The sequence below is a fragment of the Lathamus discolor genome, chromosome 1 (assembly GCF_037157495.1).
Source record: "Lathamus discolor isolate bLatDis1 chromosome 1, bLatDis1.hap1, whole genome shotgun sequence".
Classification (NCBI taxonomy): domain Eukaryota; kingdom Metazoa; phylum Chordata; class Aves; order Psittaciformes; family Psittacidae; genus Lathamus; species Lathamus discolor.
This window is the reverse complement of record NC_088884.1, coordinates 130,929,124-130,949,093: the sequence shown is the minus strand read 5'-3', so window position 1 is coordinate 130,949,093 and position 19,970 is coordinate 130,929,124. Positions and strand designations below refer to the sequence as shown.

Genomic DNA, 19,970 nt, shown 5'->3' with positions numbered 1-19,970 from the left:
CTTCATCCGTGGTTCAACTGGAGCCAAAAAGCCCACATAAGCTACCTTGAGCAGTGGGCATTAAACATTGCCCCTATCTCTACGTTTACCCCACACTTTGTTGCAACAGTAAAGGCGAAAGGATTTAAGAGCCTTGGGTGGAAAGCAGCACACACAGGTTTTCTCCCCTTGTTTGCTGGCCATGAACAGCGACTCCATCCAAACCTCCACCACAACGCCAGTCCACTACCCAACTTCTTACCCTCTTCTCAGTACTGGTGGAACACAGAAAACTTCTATCACCAGAACAGGATTAACCACCTGTTCTCCAAAGCTCTCGTCATCAGAGGTTCAGAGGAAATTTCACTATAATGAGGAAGAAAGGTCCACCAGCTCATTTTCAAATGGGCAGCTTGTCCTGAGCTTCCCTCTGGGCATGGAAGAGATGGTAATATTTGAATAAGCTCGATGGGGAAATAGTGAGTGACAGAGAAGTCTCTTGCACAGTTTTAGGGCACAAGACTGCCTGTGAGCAGAAGTGACCAGACACTGCATTGACTATTTCAGATCTGAAACTCCCATCTCTATGACCTGTCCCAGGTGCCCACTTCATAAGACACAGATGATAGAAGCTGTACATAAGGAGGAGACAGTTTCACTCCCCGTCAGCACTGCAGTGGCTGTGGGAAGCCACGAGACCTCCACAGCAACAAAACAAGCCCTCAGTTTGTCTTTTCTCCGTAAGAGAAGCCGCTGTGTTTCAAGCCGTGACGGCTGGAAGTTACCTTAAATCCTAAGGAAAATTTTAGCTCTATTGTTCTTCACAACTCCCCAGTACATGCACCAAATACCCACAGATTTATTTCATTGGGGGGGGTTCACATCAAAACAAGTGCTGCAAACATTTTTCCTCAGACATGCTTCCTCTCCATGCTAGGATTTCCATCTTTCCTGAAGAAAACCCCGGACGAGGTGTGCTCCTTTCGAGGCCGCCCTGCCCACTGGAGGGATTCCCCTGGGGGTTCACACCTTAACTCGAATCCTCAGCCCTCCACAGCGTAACAGACCTGCCATTTACTGCTCCAAAAGCCACCTGCCTCCCACCGCGAAGAAACCCCCGCACATTCCTCATCTCCTACTGCTACTTCTTGCCACAGAAAACACCTCCACAGCAACGCTGTGACATAAGCTACCCAGTCAATCCAAGTATAAGGTGAGGTGTTGGCTTAGCCAGCCTAGAAATGCTAAAATGAACTTTTAAAGTTTTTAATGCTAGAAATCATTATTTTTAACGAACTGATATAAGTTTAATTAAAAGCCTGCTCTCGTTGGAAATGCTGAAAGCTCTCCCTGAACCGTGGGGAGGTCTCGTAGCTCACGAGGGTGCGGGATCCCCCGGTAGCGAACTGCCGGAGACAAGCACGCCTGAGGAGCGAGCGGCAGAAGCTGGCCCGCGGGCCAGCAGACACCTCACCCTGCAAGGGCTACCTCCCTAAGTTACACTTCAGGCTTTAAACCTCGCCCGCTGAGGGTAAGGGGGACACGCACCTCTCCAGCCCGACCCTACAGCTGTCGCCTGGAGCTCTTCCGCCGAGCCCCCACTACTTGCAGCGCATCCCTGCATCGCCGCCGATCCTGCCCCGGCTCACTTCTTTCACCACCCACTTTTGGGGTCCCAAATCCCTTGCCGGGGAGGGGCTCCCCCTTTCCGTCCGCGGGGCCGCCGCCGCAGCTCTCACCCTGCCGTCGTCCCTCCATCCGCCTGGGGCCGAGAGCCCCCCGGAGCCCCGCCGGCACCTACCCAGGCACTTGATGTGGAAGCCGCTGGGGGGCTTGAGGGAGCGGCGCGCCCAGCCCTGCCGCAGCACCTCCAGGTGCTCCTCCTTGCCCTGCACCAGCAGCACCTGCTCGTCGATCCAGCCCAGGAAGAAGGTCTCTGCCACCGCCGCCGTGGCCCGCCGGTCCCAGAAGTGCTGCATGTTCTCCCGCTTGAAGTCCGCGAAGATCTCGTAGCCGATACGGTGGCGGCCCAGCTCCGCCGCCGGCCCCGCGCCGCCGCCGCCGCCCCCCGGCCGCCCCCCGGCCGCGGCGCCCAGGACGATGGCCAGGGAGTGCGGGGCGATCTGCAGGCAGCGCTCCGCCCGGCGCGGCATGGCCGTTCACCGCCCGCCGCCGGGCATGGGCATGGGCATGGGCATGGGCATGGGCATGGGCATGGGCACGGGCATAGGCATGGGCACGGGCAGGGACATGCCTCCCCGCGGCCGCGCTGCCTCCCGCGGCCGGCTGTCCGCGCTCCGCGCCGCTCCGCCCCTGGCGCGGCCCGCTCCGCCCCCGGCACACCCCTGGCTCTGCGCGGTCCGGCTCCGCGGTCGCGGAGGAGGCGTTTTCCAGCGCTGCCGGTCCCGCAGCGGGCAGCGGCCGCCGCCTCCCGGCCGGGAAGCCCGCACCCCGCGGCCCTGCCCTAGTGCGGGAGCACCATCTCCAGGAGCTCAACGAACCCGCTGCGTGTCCCGGGTGCTGCTGTAGCTTCCCGGCACCCCCGGGCCCGGGAGACATCACCCTTCCCTTCCCGGTGTGAAACACAGGGGCACCCCCCAGCCACTGCGAGATTGCCCCCGCCAATCTCACGGTAGCTGTATCTGTGCTTCTTCCAGCAGTTACACTGCTGCAGGTAAGCTACTCGGTGAGCAGCCACTAGCCCGGCTGCGACCAGATGACCATACCCTTCTTCATCATCCACAGTAATCATAGAATCATAGAACGACTTGGGTTGGAAGAGACCTTAAAGATCATCTAGCTCCAACCCCCCTTACACGGGCAGGGACACCTTCCATTAGACCAGGTTTCTCAAAGTCCTGTCCAACCTGGCCTTGAGCACTGTTAGGGATGGTGTAGCCACAGCTTCTTCAGGCAACCTGTGCCAGGGCCTCACCACCCTCATCATGAAGAATTTCTTCCTAATGCTCAGTCTAAATCTCCCCTCTTCCAGGTTAAAGTCATTCCCCCTTGTCCTGTCATTACAGGCCCTTGTAAAAAGTCCCTCTCCAGATTTCTTTCAGACCCCCTTTACTGTTCTGAGTAAAGGTACTGAGAAGACTGTTAATAAGGTCTTCCACGAGCCATCCCTTCTCCAGGCCAAACAAGCCTGAATCCTGCATCACCTTGTATCTGAGGGGTACTGAAATCTGAGCATGGTGGAGCAACTCCTAACTTGTATGGCTTTTATCCAGCAGGTTAATATGTTGCCTCTGCTGTGCTCCAGGTCACCAACTGCCCATGAGGCTCAAGGGAGAGCTTAATAAAAACAGGCGAGATGAGAGCAGAAATAGAGGGGTCCTTCCCAGCACAGCCCAGCCTGGGGGGTGTGTTGAGGTGGTAGCAAGGAGCCAGTTACTTGTGAGAAGGCAGATCTGGGATCGCACCCCCGCCTTCCATAGGAACCCTCAAACCCACAGCCAAGCTGAGTCTCCGTTCTGAAAACACGGGTTGAGCTCCTGAATTGGCTGTAGCTTTCGGCCACCTTGGTGCTGTGCGGACCATGCAGGTGGCTCCAGTGGCCCCCTCGCCTTGTGCCAGGGAGCAGGGGAGAAGGCAGCGAAGCATGGGAATGCACCGGGAAGGTGAAGGACACAAGAGGAAAACTGCGCCATAGAGGAGAGGGGCAAGAGGAGAAAGGAGTGAGAGGAGAGAGGAAGCAGCAGCCACTCCGCTGGGCAGCGGTAGGAGAGCTGGTGCAGGCACCATACTGTGCTAGGTACAGGATACAGTGTTTCTCCTCCTGAATCCACTCACATCAATATCCCCGCGCACTTTTGTCCCTTTAACTGTTTCCCGTTCGGTTTTCACCTCTTTCAAGCCCTGTGGCACTCTCCATCTGGTTTCATCCAGTTCATTCTCCAGGGCACTGTTTAACAACCACGTTCTTCTGATATCTCCCCTCCCTATTTTTGGGGTTTCATCCAGTGCTGTCTAGGCACTGTGCCGAGGAATATCAAATATACCAGCATCCTAAAGGGTTTCAAGAGGAGACAGTTTGTATGAAACCAACTTTACCAAAGGGGAAGTCAGAGGTGAAACAAATTATCCAGAATCACTGCGAGTCATTTGAAGCCAGGAGCAGAGCCTATTAATGCTGGCTTGCAAGTCTCTAACCCCTTCCCAAGTATCCAGCCCAGCATGATCTCTGGAGGCCCCTCACCTCAGCCAGCAGTAGTTTTGGTGGTGCTGCTGTCAGTATTTCAAAGGAATACTTTCATGCTCTCATTCATCCCTAAGCTTTGCAAGAGGAGGCCCCTCAGCATCCTCACTGTCCTCAGAACTGCTTCCCAAAGTTCACCTGAGCCACTGATTGTCTGTTAAAAGAGCTAGTCTCGGCGTGTTGAAACTACTGTCATTATCTTGTCATACGTGTGTTATTCTTACCTTGTGCCTTCCTCCTCTCTGTATTATACCAGCCTTTATCTTGCCCATCACACTTGCATTTCAGTTCTCCTAGGCAGGGTTCACTTTTGTGTTGCCTTTGTGTGGAGCTCATCATTGACATCTCAACTGCTGATTAGAGTCACCAGGTAACTTAAGGGCTTAGATGGGTTTTCAGGTTTTATTCCTATCTGCAAGAACAATAGAGCCAAATTACCCCTTTTGACTGAGTTTAGGTTCCTGCACCAGGTATGTACTGAGCATTTAGATGTGAGACCCCACATTTTGCCCACAGCCCCCAGATCCCAAGTGGCCAATGCGATCCTTCTGCTGCCTGTGGACAAAGCACCTGTTCTGGTAGCCTTTGGCCATGCCATCAGCATTGCTGCCTTCATTAGCTGAGCTCCTTTTCCCTTCAGTATTAGTTTCTGAAACAACTGGCGTGGCAAAACACTCCATGAAGTTTTTTCCTCCCTTGCAAGTTGTTTGCAGCAATACTTGCAGGCTGTCAACATCCCTACCTTGTTCTCCTGTAAAGGCTAGTCCTCAACCCACTAATCCTCTCCCACCCCGCTTTCATCACCTCTTCCCTCACACCGCTTGGTGCCTCTCCCCTGTGCTTGCAGGCTGGCCCTCTGCTCCTTCCCTCCTCCCTCCCTCCACTGGCACACTACCCTGCCACAGCTTGCACACATGTAATGTCGCACACAAGGTTCATGACAAGGTAAAGGAGGAGTGTACGCTATAATTTGTCCAGACCATGTCGGATGGGCACAGTGATTGTGGCAGAAGCCAAAATACACCACGCATTAGGGTGCCGTCGCTGTAAAAGCCAGTGCTAGGATTGCCTGAGTGGGACCTTAAGGCCCAGGTTAAGAGACTCCCCTTGTTTCAAGGACCTGGGGAAAGGCTGTGGACAAGGAGTATGTACTCAATAAACTGTTCGTTATTCCCCCTTTTTGCATCCATCTCGTTGCTGCTTCAAACAATTTGTTTTTCCTTGGAATTTTTGGTTGTTCGGTTTATTTTTGTTCATTTACAGTTTGTTCCTCGCTGGCTGGGGGTTGAACAGCACCTCCTTCCTCTTCATTCACTCTCACTTCAAGGGATTTTTTCCAAGCAATCAAGATCTATAGCCAGATTAAAGCCAACCTGGTATTTGTCTGTAGAAACACAAGTAGGAAGACAGCCTGCAATCTTCTTATGGCCAGGTAATGAAGCCGGGTGAAGTGGAACACCTAAGTGGCTCAAAGTGTTTGGAAAGGCAGAAGTTTACCTTGCTGGCAGAGCAAAACTCCTGAAGATTTAGACACATCTCTTTGAAATGCACGTGCAGAGGTCTGCATCAAATGGCCTCATTTATCGTAAGCAGAGCAGGAAGCCAAGCAGAGCTGACACAGCTGTGTTCTCCAGCTGTCTGTACTGGTCTGGAGCTCAAGCGCGGTACCTCTGTCTGCTGCAAACATCACCTTGTTAAAGCCCCCCTGGGAAAAGAGCATTCCCCCAGAATTCGTTCAAGGCCACGGAATGGAAAGGAAAGGCTGGGGTGAAAAGTGTGTATTTAATGGCTCTTGTGCATCCTTGATTTGTACATAAAGTAAGGCAAGTTACACGATTTCACAGCCTGTGTGGTATGTCAGCATGTGTTCTGCTTCAGATTCAGATGCCATATTCAGGCAGTAAGGGAGCAAGAGCCTTACTCAGGATTTCTTCCATGAGAGGTTTGGAAAGAGTATTTCCCATCAGAAAACTGTTCATTTAAATCTCTCTGCTGGTTTTATACACCAAAACTTACACTTCCCCTGCTTTCCGTCTGTCCGGTGGTGTTAGATGGTGAGAGTCCTGCACAGCTCCCAGCTGGGTCACCTCATTCCCAGGAAGAAGCTGTGTTACGCAGGTTTTCAGGAAGTTGTGTTTGCCAAGAAACTGGCAGGCACAGGATGGATTTTTAAGACATTTCTGTCAGGGCTTTTTCCAGACATACCTGCATGTATTCCCATGTGGAAGGCTGGCTGAAGCTGGAGACTCACTGGCAGCCCAGTACTGCAAAGCACGGTGTAACTGCCATCATCAAATACAGCCCTTACTGCAGCCCTAGTGAGACTGGACCTTACAGCCATCAACAACACATTCGGAGAAGAGTTGCCCCTCCTCCTGCCCCAGTCAAGAGCTACGTAAGCCCCACCAGACTTCCTCAGACACAGAGTCAATGTAAACTGCATTGGCTTCTGGCTTTGCTGCTGCAGGTGTGCAAAAGGTCCAGGATCAGGTATGGCAGTAACACACAGGCCTGATGCCTTTCTGGCCATATCCTGAGGAGCAGGCTCAGAACAGTGAATGCTCCAAAGCAATGGAGATCATGAACAGTAATGGTGAGCTGCATCTAGGAAAACCAAGATGCTAGAAGAGCTGTGATAGTAGTTATGCCTTAAAACTCTTCCAAGAAGCGTGGCAGCCATATATGCATATATAGTTTTACATTCGCCTAGTTTGCATCACATGAAGACACTGATGTGCCACCAAGAATTCCTAAAACAGCACCTCATTTAGCTTTACTCTTTTGTTGTGGTAACCAGGTTTTGTCATATGTGCATAATAATACTTCTTACTTAGAGAAAGTAAGGGACTTTAAAGTCCCTTGAGACTTGCTATTAAAAACCATACGAGGAATGGCTGCTTGACAGTCCCTGCTGTGGTAGAAGCCAAGCATTTCTGCATTCAGTTGTGTCCTGCAATCCTCCATCAAGAAGGCCTGCTGAGGAGCCCTTGCTCAGGCAGAGCTCCTTGAGTCAATGGGAGTTTCCTGTGTGAGGAGTGATGAGCTAGGTCCAAACTAAGCATCCAGCTAATGAGCAGCATAGGAAAACAGCTGACTGCATCACTTTTAAGATCTGTGCTTTTACCTGACTCAGACTTACTGGCATCGAGAAGGATCCCAGGGGCAGGATGTGACCCGAGGGAGGAGAGGAGATCCCTGGCTATGACAGGCATGCCCATATTCCTCTTCAGGAAAATCTTTGGCAACAGTATTAATTCTTTGCAACGAGGTGACTGCTGCTTGGGTAGGAGAGCCAGTAGGTACACAATTATCCATTGTCTGCCTAACAATTGCCTACACATCCTGGGTAAGGTACACTGAGCAGGAGAAAAAACACCTCCCAGCAGACACGAAAAACAAGTTCCCACTTTGCTCACAGGACACGTATAATATAGGGTACAGGTCTCTCACATTCAAAGTCAGATGCCTACATTTAGATAGGTAAATATCACAGCACAAAGCCCTGGGTTGGAAAGCCCTTCAATTTTATCTATTTATGAAGCTGCAAAGAGAGAAGTAAGACTTACAGACATTTCGAATCCACTAAGCTGGTAAACAGCTCATCACGGTGGTGCTGGTAAATGGGGCCAGAACAGATTCCCTGCACGAGAAATTCTTGACTGCAAATTAATAAGGAGGGAAGAGAAGCACACGTTTATACCTTAACCTTCTAAATACATTCACTAGAGTAGAGAAATTTTTATATGCCTTCCAACCTATAATTGTCTTTTACCTGCTATAATATTGATGGTTGCTTTGGGCCAGATTACAGTCAAACACTACAGCAGGGGGCTATACAATGTATTTGGCAGAGATGGGATTTTATTTCAAACTCTAGAGCTGTGCTCTACTGAAGCCATAAAGGGCTCCATACTTGCAGGTAACATGCATGTTCAGTTATGGAAATGGCACACCGGTTTCCCTAATTGCTTGGTGCGTTGCATTGCAAGAACCTCTGAAAACACTCCGGCAGCTCAGGCACTGACGCACCAAAAGAACTAGGTTTTGGTTTTTATGATTCCCCTACCAGCAATGGAAAGAAATTGTGAGTGAAACGGCCATTAAGTTTCATGAGCGCTCTGGAAGAAAGAGCAATAAAATCTTTTTCTCTCCCCTTTTTCATATTCCCTTTCACGGCCCGTGGCCTGAAGCAAGGGGGCTTTGCTGACTCCTGGCGCAGCCAAGCAAAGATGTGCAGCTGATCCCTGCCGGTTCTCACACAGCCAAGTTAATGACTGCAAAGTCAGCCCAAGGAGATCAGGTCTCCACCAGCCTCAGCATTTTAGTCTGAAATTTCTCTGCTTTGAATAGATGTGTTTTCCTCCTACTGCCCCTTCTCATGTAGCGCAAGGCAAGTCCTCTAAGTGCTGCGGGCAGTGCAAAGCTGCACTCAGGAGAATGAAATCACAGTGAAATACGTATACCCCTAAGAGTATGCAGATGGAAATGGCATACACAGGTGAAGTGAGGCAAAGGGAAGCCCTTGTTCATCTAACACGCATAGCCGAGCTCTCCAGGGTGTGCTTGATCAGTTTTCTTATAGGGACCCCATCAGAATGGTGCCAAAAGGGAGAGCATGGCAATCCATGGCCCTGCATTTTCATTCAGGAAGTATATTCTGTGCCTAAACAAGAGGTGAGGTAGGCAGAGCTGACCACTTCCAAATGAACACAATGAAGTGAACTCTTCCACCTTCCAGAAGAAGAATTTAAGCAGGGGCTGTTATTGCAACGCCCACCTGGGGGAGGGGAAGGAAAAAATGAAACGAAAATACAAATACAAATACGAAGAGGATTGTGCACAACCACGCTGCAGGCGGAGTGATCAGTGTGCACGGTGTGGGAGCCAGAGCTGGGCACGGGCTTTGTAAGCAGCCTTGGCTCTGCCCGGGCTGTGGGCAACAAGTAGGTGTCAGTCTCAGCCGAGCAGCTCTGATTTGGGCTTGGGAAGGGTAAGAATACCACGTCTCTAACCAAAAGTGGAGCTATAAAACACTGTGTTGGTGGGAACCGCACAGACCATCCCTGCAGGATGCCCCAGGCATGCGGGAGCTGTGCCAGGGCGCTGCAGGGACTGGTTGGCGTATGTTGGCTTCTTGGAGACTCCCTTGATGACACAGATCTGGGGAGCATGGGGAAGCTCCACGGTCATTTGCCATGCCAATTTTTGGGTGACAGCACCTCCTTTCTGACTGCGGAAAGGGAAAGCAACTGGTGTTGCTGAATTTGATAAAAGCCCTTTGAGACTGTGCCTTGCCTTTCAGGCAGGCAGGCACCCACACTGATAACGCTGCAGAGGGAAACAGTAAATCAAGTTACAAGGAGACTCCACCTGTGCCAAGACTTTCTTTCTCTTCCTGCCAGAAGCACAGGCCCACTCTCTGTACCTGGCCGGTGACAACCTTGCACTTTCTGTGCACAGATCCACTGACCACAACTCAATACAAGCCAGGCTTGCAGCCTTCCTCTGGGCAACCCTAAACCAAGGCCATGTCTTTCCAACCCCCACAGCTTTGCAGGTAGAGAATTTCTGCACCCAAGCAAGAAAAAATGCCTATGTGGAGGGGGAATAACCACTACCACAGTCTTTGCATGTAGGGAAAGGCTGGATACAGGGAAGGATGCTGGAGAAGATGCCCACCTTGGGTTTTAACTCACTCCTGCTTGCTGCTCCTCCAGCCACTGACATCCTACAGCATGCGTTTAACACATCTGCATCTTCTCTCCATCAGTATACCGATTTCTAGCATGTCTTTTCTTAATACAGATGCTTCTGGAAAAGAACAATATAACCCTGAGAAAGAAACTGTCATAATGAGGGGGTTTTTTTTCTCTTTTTCCTTTTTACAGAAGTTTCTTATCCAGTTCACTCTGTTCAATTGCTTTTGCTCTTTTCACTTCAGGCCTCACGTTTCTTGCCCTGAGTGAGCTAGTTCAGTCAAAGCCACGCTTGGTTTACAAATAGGAAAGTAATAGGCATCTTACATCTGCCTACAATAAACAATTATTACTTTTAAAACCAGTCTGATACCTGCTATGGTGTGATGCGAATCATCCCCTTTTGCTCTTCCAGCTGGTGAGGGGTGCAGGGAGGGAGGTAGCAGCCACCTTCTCCAGCAGGACCGGCTGCAGCTCTTCCAGCACTGGTTTGTACCTGTCAGGTGAGTGCCAAGAACCAGCGCACATTAAGCTCACAGTGTCTGCCAGCCATCAGCCAGCTTCCCCACTCCTCCATCATTTCCCTTTCACTCAGAGCAAAGACAGGAATAGGAAGGTCGATTGGGTAGGGGCTCACTTTCAGGTCCCCTTTGGCAACACAGAGTCAGTGAAAGGGGTGGTGGGGTGTGTGTAAGAGAATTCATTCCTGGTTTAGCAGCCCTTCATTACAGCTAAGCCTTTTGCATAAGCGGCACCTTGGCTCCTGTCCCCGGAACACTGCTCCCTCGCCTTGGACTTTCTATAACAGCCGTAACTGCAGATGTGAGCTCCGCTTGTTCGCTGCGGGAGCTGAGGTAAGCCTGCCCGATGTCACAACCGGCCATCCTCCGGTACAGCCAAGCCTGTGAGCAGCGTCTCTGCACGGCGGGGCTCGGCTGAGTCCCAGCAGGGACCTGCCGGCTGCCTCACCAGCCCTGCCCGCTCCCGGGACCCGTCTCTCCCGCAGGTATTCGCAGCAGCCGTTCCTCCCGCTCTCCCGCCTCTTCCCTTTGCCTCAGCTTGTCAGGATCAGACAGTTTAACCAATGACCCCAGCTGCCATCAATCTCAATATTGAACGCACGGAGATAATACAGGCAGCTCTCCGCTCCGTGAAGACAGGCGTTTATGAAGTGTTTGTGAAACCATTCTAGCTAAAGAAGACAGACAGCTCTATTTCATGCCTAATGTTGCCCGGCAGGTGTGGACACACCCCAGGATAACTCTCTTGTCATCCTGACTGGAAGGTCAAGAGTCTACATTTGGCAGAGAGAATCGCCTTTGGCTCTCTGACAGAGAAATGAAAACGCAGCAGCACCCAGCCCCCCCAGCCCCTTTGTAAAGCAGATGTGCCAGATCTAACGTCTCCTAGAGCTTAATTCCTCTTTAACTCTGTAGCTCCCCTTTGAAGATTATCCATGGGCCCAACACCAGGCTGAACCAGAAAGTTTGGCTTTTGTTCTTCTATTGCCATTATCAGCTTATCATTTTAAACGTCTTGGGCATGGTGAGCAGTGGCCATCTCTCCATTATGCTCCTCTTTTCTCCTTTCCTCCCCATCCAGTCCCATCCTTCCTTCCCTCTCCTCTCCCTCAGCCATTTTCATGCTTTCCTTAGGGATCTCTGTGCAATGCCCCCTTGCGTTTCCCTGCCATCCCCAGCAAGTAGCAGGGCTGTAAGACATGCCAGGAACTGTCTGAGCAATCTTGGGTTATTTCTTGGGCTACTAAATCTGAGCCCACTGCACTGGCAGATATCAGACCCAGGAGAAAACATCACTTCCTGCTGAGGGAGTAAAGGTTACTCTTATAAATGGATCTCGTATTGATGTTCATGGAAATGGGGTTGTCTGTCTGCAGAAAACACACGTCATTGCTTCCTATTTGTGCAGAAGAGTTACCCGATAACAGACAAGAATCAGGTAGCTTCTTTGCAAGGCAGAGGTGGGAATGAGTAACTCCTGCCACTGGTTTTATGGGCAGAACTTTGCCAGGGTATGTATGTGGCAGATTCAGAAAGAACGACCTCGGTATTTCCTTCTCTTTGCTGTAGGCAATGCTGCCAGTTACAGAACCCAGCAGCCAGCTTTTGTACTCCCACCATCCCGCACCGAACAAGCACGTTCAGGGATGCTGCAGCTATGCATCGTGGTCAGCCCATACTTGACCTTGGCCTTTTTGAGGCCAATCTACTGTTGCTTTCAAAGTGTGGAGAGCTTTGGGTGGTTCCAACTGACACAGGCACGAAAGAGCCTATTGGAAGGAGGGAGGAGAGAGAAAACCTCAGGGTTTCCTGTCTTCCTTTCCAGCTCACACTGCCTTGTCATATGAAGCACTCGAGGTGGTGCATCTGGGAGGACCCATGTGGAGATCAGAGCTGGGTGTAATCCCGAGTCTCCGTCGTCAGTCCCACTTCAGCAGGTGTCACCGGATGGTGCTGTGTGAAGAGGGAGCAGGAGCAGTTGGGTTGACTGCTGCTAATCTGAGACTCAGTGTGCTCTGTTTTCAAACTCGTGCTGTCTCTGACTTCCAGAGCAATGTGCATGGAGCCGTGGGCACCGGGGGGCTCTGGCAGCAAGTCCTGTGTCCTGTGTATAGAGGAGTACAGCTGACAGCAGAGCACTGGCACTCAATGGAAACCAAGGGGGGCAGAAGTTCAGTTGGCAATGTTGGGGTAAGGAAGCGCCTGACTGACACGCTGCTCCACCAGTGCTGGTTTAGGTGACCCCTGGGGCTTGGCCTTCCAACATCTTCCCCTTTTTCAAGCCAAAGAGAGGTAGAGAGGGGATGGCTGGGTCATCTCTCTTCATGGGGGCCAAAGCCCTGAGCAAGACTTCTTCAGGCCCCAGTGGGCAGCAGTAGCCCACAGCCATGGGCCCTCACTCCTCCTGGTCTGCAGTGAGCCAGGGTCCCTTACCAGTCCACTTTCCGTGGGCTATCAGGGTTTTTTTCCACACTGTTTAACCATTGTAGCCCCCATCATCCGAGTTTTCCCATAGTGCTGCATCAGTCTTTCAACAGATCTGGTCCTTTATCCACCACATAAGATCTGCAGCATTTTACTGCTCTGACTTCACAGTAATGTCCTTCTTTGCCCCAGCTGAGCTGAGGTGTTGTTATTTTCACTTGATCCCTGTGCAAACCTGGAAGTGTCCATTTTTGCCTGGGAGCGCAGCTCATCTTCCATGATGGCATGCCCCCCAGGCAAGAAGCAGCAGCATGCTTTACCATGGGCATTTTCCTTACACTGAGCCCTGGGCTGTGCTGTGGCTGAGTGCCATGGCAGTACAGGTATGCTCCTGATGTGCAAGAAGCCTTGCCAGTGGCTGGCAGGGCACAGCATCTTGCTCATGGTCACACTTGATAGCAACCACTTGGTCACAAGGGAGATCCTCACATAGGCAAGTCCCGCAGGGCTGGTCCTCTGCGGCACCTGGTTCACCCCTTCAGCCCTTACCAGCAGTGTTCCAGGCTGCAGCACTCGTGTCATGGCTTAGGCTGAGCAGAAGACAGGGTTCATCTGTTCCAGGGGCCCAGGAAAGCCCCAGCAGTCAGTGTCTGCTGCAGGGAATACGAGGCTGTGCAAAGGTTCCGGGTAGCCTGGCTGCAGCCACCAGCGCTGCAGCCACCAGCGCAGAGCACACTGGAAACTGAATGTGATAGAGAAGCAGAAAAATCACTTTCCAAGTCTTACATAACTTTGGGAGGCTTTTCTTTCTGAAAACAGCCATACAGAATTAAATCACTGGTGTTCATGTTCCCCCAGGAGACAGGGGAGGCATCCTTGCAGCACTCCAGGAGATGCAGATCTTGGCTTGCAGGAGACAGCCATGAGTTTTACAACCTAAGAAGGGAGGTTACTCGCAATAGAGCCATGCAGCAGAGTTCAAACAGCCACTGTTTGTTGATCCCCTCACGTGGATAAATTAATAAACATCTGAGTAATTTGCCTAGAAATAGGATAGCAATCACAAGCCAAAGTATACCACAATGATTTGCATTACGGTAACAAACATGAAGCTTAATCATAGCTGCACGTCTATTTCCCTATAGAAAACGCTATGCCCTTTCCTCATCACAAGTAGCTCATAACTGATAGTTCTTGTAACCACCACTGGTTTCCCTCTGGCTATGAAATTCCAGGTAAACCCCATGTGTTTTTCTCAGGGGTGCAAGTTTCATCCCATGAGGTAACCCTGGCACCAAGAGCATCGCGCCAGACTTCCCCAGGTGCAAATAGGTACAGCACCTTCACAGTCAGCGCAGCAACATCCGGTTGCTCCTGCAAAGAGAATGGCCTCTTAGAGACACTTAACTAACCTAGGAAATAGGAACACATTTCTGCTAAAGTTACCCCGTGTACTCAGTAGTGTCTGGCTGAGGGGGATAAAAGCATTCCTGTCTCACTACCTGAAAACCCCTTCATGGAATTCATTAATCATTCTTATCAGCACCCCCTTCTTTCCTGGGCTATAGGCATATTTGAACTAGGAACTTCTCAAGTCCAAATCCACTCCAAGTGATGAATACCTCCAAGGTCATAAATTAACACAGATCATTTCTGTGTTACCCGCATAAAAGTCTCCAGGGATGGAGCAGTGACCTTGAGGAAGAAACACTTTACTTAAAAGATAACATTCGTCTGACCTTTCTGCAACCTCCACGCCAGGTTACAAACAAGCTTACAAACATCTTACAAACAGGCTATATGTAGCAGACGGAAAATGCAGCATTTTCCTTGTTTTAAAGAGGCTGGCAGATGAAAACTGGACTAAAATACCTTTATTTTGCTTTTTAGCTCCCTAACGTGGGCCCACAGAAAAACCATCACATGAAAAACCAGACAGTAACTGTGCTAATATTTTGGAGTGCATTTCTCATTCCCTTCCCTCTGTGATTATCACATGTGTTTTGATGTTTATTACAGCCGTTTGCTTTGTCACTTGTGGACTACCCTGAGAGAGCACAGCTCTCAGAGGCGATCTGTTACTGAGCATGTACGCCCAGGTACCAAACATCCAGGAGATGCTAAGGTGGGACTCCCTGATGTCAGTAACAGAGGATGTGTGTGTACACATCTTACGACAGGCTTACAGCTGGGAGGGATAGGGTGCTGGCTGCTGGGAAGCAGCAACATGGTTTTGCTCATGTTTTAGGGCTGAAGCAGGCATTTTGAACACCCCCCCCCCCCAGCTAAGGCTGCAAGGCGGCCAACCCCTGTTTTCTACTGCTCATACAAAAACCCCAGGTGACAAGAAGATTTCTGAGGTGACATCGTGAAACCAAACAGCAAAGAGAAAGTCAGGCTAAGTTCATCCCATGCTGCAGGCGAATGGAATAGCTTCTGTGCGACAGGGAACTGAAACAGGAGGGGATTTTTCCTCATTTGGGTATTCATTGCTGGTTTGCTGGAATTTATTTATTTCACTCGCATACACAGGTATGCATACATACACATGCATGTATATAGAAAAGCTACATAAGGAGAACCATCTGGATTCAATATATTACATACAATTGCTTATTAAAACAGCTTGGGAAATGAATAATTTAAATACTGGTTGGCAAAAAAATACGCGTTCCAGTATGGAAAACCAAATATTCTTCAACATTAAAGTAGTTAAAGGAAAAGCTTAAACACGTTAAAAAAACACCACAGTAATTGCTAGAGAGTGCAGATAAGACAGAAAAAGAGAAACATTTGCATGCAGAACAGCTTCCAGGGAGAAAGTTTGCATGTGCTCTGAAGTAGAAATGCTGTTGGAGGATGAACAGTTAAAGTTTTAGAAGGAATAATCGAAATCTCAGGCTGAAGGTCAGCTTGGAACGTCCCAATGGAATCAGATACCTTTTAGCAACACCTAAATGCAGGCAAAAAAATGCCAGCTCCGTGTTTTTATTTGCTTTCCAGGGAGAAATTTTTGACTTCCAGATCTCCCCATCCCACTGGCAAGTTGAGACTGTGGTAACTAGCACACATAGTTAACATAGCTTTGCATTGATACAACACATCCTATAAGCGTGGCTATACAAACTCTGTTGCCTTTGCACAGTATCGTGTTCCTCAGGAAATTATCTAGAGATCTGGCAAGGAAATCTGACATGATTTTCTTGAAAACGCCTAGAATAAGTATTCACATTCTTTCAGGTGAGGGAATTTATTCTGACTTGAACAAATCTTTAGGGTATTTTAAATCTCTATTTAAATACAGAAATGCCTGGGTTTAGTTATCCAACACTTGACATCTCCTTGGAACTTAGAAAAATGACAACACTAAGAAACACAGAGCTTTGCTTTTCTAAGATCTGATTGATCCCATTAGTATTTGACACATACACTCCTTCCTCATCTCCCCCCACATTAAAACTGTTCCTGTAAGGCTTGCAAAGAAAAAGGACAAACAAGATTAATCAAGCTGATTCCTTTTCATTTGTCTTATACTGCTCGAGTCTAGCTAATGTAAAAGCTAGACCTGCAATCTGAAATGGCCTTGCATTTTGTACAGTTTCACCGGCAACAAGACCAGGAAGCAAAGAACATGAAGCCATCTGAAGTAAAAGGTGAGGAAGTTCGGTTACTTCTAACCTGAAGGGCTTTAAGGTATATGACCAAATGCATGTGTGATACATGACCAAGGTGGGCAGCTTTCCAAGCTCTGGATGACACCCTTTGTGGTATGAAAGAAGAGGTGGTTCATGAACTGGCTAAAAAGGGAGCAGAGCTCTTTTAGATGAATTGTCTAGGAGAGTCAGAATTGCTTTCTCCAGGACTTTGAGACAGAGGAAGAAGAGTGAGCAATCATCCTTTAAATGCCCATGTGTACACGCATGTGAGTAACACACTATGAAGAAGCTGCAGTTAACCGAGAGTAACCATCCTGTCTCCTGTGACCTGCTGTCCCTACACCTGGACACGCTGCAGAGTAAGCAAAGACAAGTCTCAGAGCTATACTAAGACTGGAAACTTCCCTGAGTACAAGAGCATGCCTAGGTACTGCCACAGCAGGGCAGGGCATATGCACATTCCCACACGGGGCAATGCTAGGGGGTATTCCCTCCTAGTCCAGAGGCTGAGGGAGCTCACTCAGAGCAGGCTTTTATCACAGAAATCCACAGGCACGATCTCACAGCAGGTCCCAGTGCAATCTGCTGTAGAAACAAAGTAAGGGTTTTCCCAGGAGTGCGTTACACTGAACAAGCAGAAAGCTAAGGCATGTTGAGCACCCAAGGTGCAAAGGACATTTCAGCCACAGAGTTCTGGGGGCCAGGGAGAGCAGCAGAACAGTCAATTCCCTGACCAATCCCAGAGGAAACTTGAAGAACCTTTTGAGGAGAAAAACCCATCAGGAACTACAATAACATAAGGAAGATCAAACAGAAGGCTTGGAAGCAAGCACCTATCTGCACGAGCAAGAGAGCAAGCACGAAAGCGCTCTGCCTGGGTTTGAAGGGAACCCTCTAGCAGTCTTCTTGAGAAGCAGGGACCTCGTTGCTGCTGAGCCCCCTCTACCAGCAAGGGGGAGGGCGGTCAGTCACTTTCTGCATGGATGGCATCCTTGCCGGTAGAGAGAGATTGATGGTATCTGAGAAGCGGAGCAGAACAGCTGGGGTAAGTTTAGACCAGTTTGCATATCTTAGGACCAGACTGTAGCTGTACTAGCTGAAGCCACCTCCGTGTTTTCTTCCAGAATATAGAGGTGTAGCATACTAGGCCTTAAATCTGGCAGGAGTGACAGGTCCCAGGTGGCACTTAACACTTCCACTAGGTTTGTTCATCCCATTTAAAAATACAAAATAATGAAGTTTAGGGTTTACTTTAGCAGAAACCTCAAAGCAAGTGAAACTATTTTCCCCTTTCCTAGTTTTGTCAAACTACAGTACCCTGAACCATCCCTGCAGACAGATCTAAAGAATCAATCCTCTAAAACTAACTTGCATTATCTAAACTTACGCAATGGCTAATCAAGCTATAACCTATTTTTTTACTGACTACGCAACTTGCTTTCAGCAGCTCTTCGCTGCTATTCAACAACCATATTCCTGGTGATATCATCATAAACTATTTTACAACCCATTGTGGGACAAACCTACTAGGCTAGTAGAAGCTGCTTCAGTACCCCATCAAGCAAATGTCTGTCATGGCACACCTGATACCCTGAAAGCTGAGCTGTGCAAAGCAATGTGCACAGTCATCCTGAAATTGAGAAAGGTGAATACAGTCACAAGTCCTGCACAGGTCTTCATCCTCCGCTTCAGTTACCCAGGTAAAATGCACAGTCCTTGGAACAGAGCAGAGGCTACCGCTCTTAGCCCTCAGTCTCTTGTCAAAGGCATGCCTAGAGGAGGAACGGGAAGGCAGGCTGCTCTCCTTAAGCCTAAGTTCTGCATGGAAAAGGAAGCAGAAGAGTGGCTTTAAGGAATAAGATGCTTTTGAGATGTTTTGTTTTTTCTTCTTCTTGCTACTCTACACAGAGCAACCTCAAACCTGAAGGAGAGTCCTAGTGTGAATATTCTTACCTTGAGACTTCCCTTCTCCCACGAGAAGGCAGAGAAAGTGTAAAGAGAAGCATCTTTTTCATTGGGACATGCAAAAAGGAAGCTGGTGGAACCTCCAAAACTCTTCTGTAAAGCAATGATCTGAAGAAGACACTGCACAAGACCCTAAACATTGATCAGGAATTAGAATCTTTCATTTAATCCTGCATTTTTCCTGAACCTTTTGTAACTAGATTTTAGGGATCAGAAGCAATGAAGAATGGATAGAGTACCTTCCCTTGCTCCAGACTTCACTTTAGGCCAGGAGACTGGGAGATGATGGGACATGTTCTTCCCCTCTTATGCACTTAGTAGTATAAAAGGGGAGGAAACGACAGCGGTAGGGTTAAGTCTCCAGCTCAGTAGCAGTCTGAACATGTTGATCTCCATTTTTTCCCCCTGAAATCTATTTTTAAACTAGTCTAAAAGCTAGTTTGAAAGTTTAAAAGTAGGTTTTTTTCTTTGATGCTTAATTAGTTCCAATTAAAATAGACTGCACTGAAATTGTATATGCTGAAGTTTGAATGGTGCTCATCAAAACATCATAAACAACAGTAAAACTTACACTTACACATGTGCTTTTTTTATCTCCTCAAGACTTCCAAAGGGATCTGGGTTATGAATCACAAACATTCCCCTCAGCAGCAGAGTTGTATGAGTCAGGAAGATAGTCATCATTAATCACTTCTCAAGCATTTTTAACAAGGTGGTTCCTGCTTGCTGCATGTTTTCATTCACATCAGTCATTTACATAGCATAAAAGGTGTGCCTAGCACTTTGCAGACAACTAAGACAAAAATCTTTGCTTTGTAGTGTTTACAGCTACAAAGATCACACAAAACGAGATTCCCTTTGCACACGAGAAAAAGAATAGGAATTACAGCTATGGCAAAGCAGTATCTTTTTTTCCATGGTGTGAGGCAAGTTTGCATTTCTGTATTTCTACATTATTTTGTTACAGTTCCTACTTTCACTACTCCCCATTTTAAGTAGAAACCTTTTTACACCATTCACTTCAGACTTCAGTATCATTGTAACCATGAAAGCAATTTGTGCCTTCCCCTTTCTCAAAGGAATGCAAATAACTATTTCGCTATTAGAGCGTTTCAGTGGGGGGAAAAAGGCACCCCAGTTTTCCACCAAACACACCACTTGCATCAACATGTCTTTTCAGAAGCAGTAGCAGAGGTGCCAGAGTTGCTGTCATCTGAGTGGCTACTTAAAACAAACAAACAAAATTATAATCTGGAAATGAAATACATTTTCCACTCTTAAAAGAGATAAAATACCTATTCCATGACTGCCACTTAGTTCATGATAGTTAGGCAAAGAATAAGGAAGGTTTCATTTGCCCTTACCAGCATGGTTTGTCAGTCACCTCTATACATCAGAAAAAACTCCTAATAAACTACAGCTGCACTCCATGGAAAAGCTGTATATGCTTATGCACATTTCTTCAGGGCTGCCAACTGGCCTATAGTCTTTCTGCTGGTAAAGAACATTTACATGCTTCTCTAATGCT

General features: G+C 48.7%; 1 protein-coding gene across 3 annotated transcripts in view; it reads right to left on the bottom strand.

Moving 5' to 3' along the window:
- Nucleotides 1–2,194, bottom strand: part of STOX2 (storkhead box 2) — a 144,998-nt gene extending 142,804 nt beyond the window's left edge. Inside the window, exon 1 of one of the 3 annotated variants that reach the window (XM_065695300.1) lies at nt 1,781–2,194. In XM_065695300.1, the coding sequence (XP_065551372.1) occupies nt 1,781–2,132 (352 nt within the window). In that variant the 5' untranslated portion in view covers nt 2,133–2,194. The remainder of the gene's footprint in view (nt 1–1,780) is intronic. The other 2 variants (XM_065695344.1, XM_065695352.1) reach the window with 2 other exon arrangements.
- Nucleotides 2,195–19,970: the final 17,776 nt, after the last annotated feature.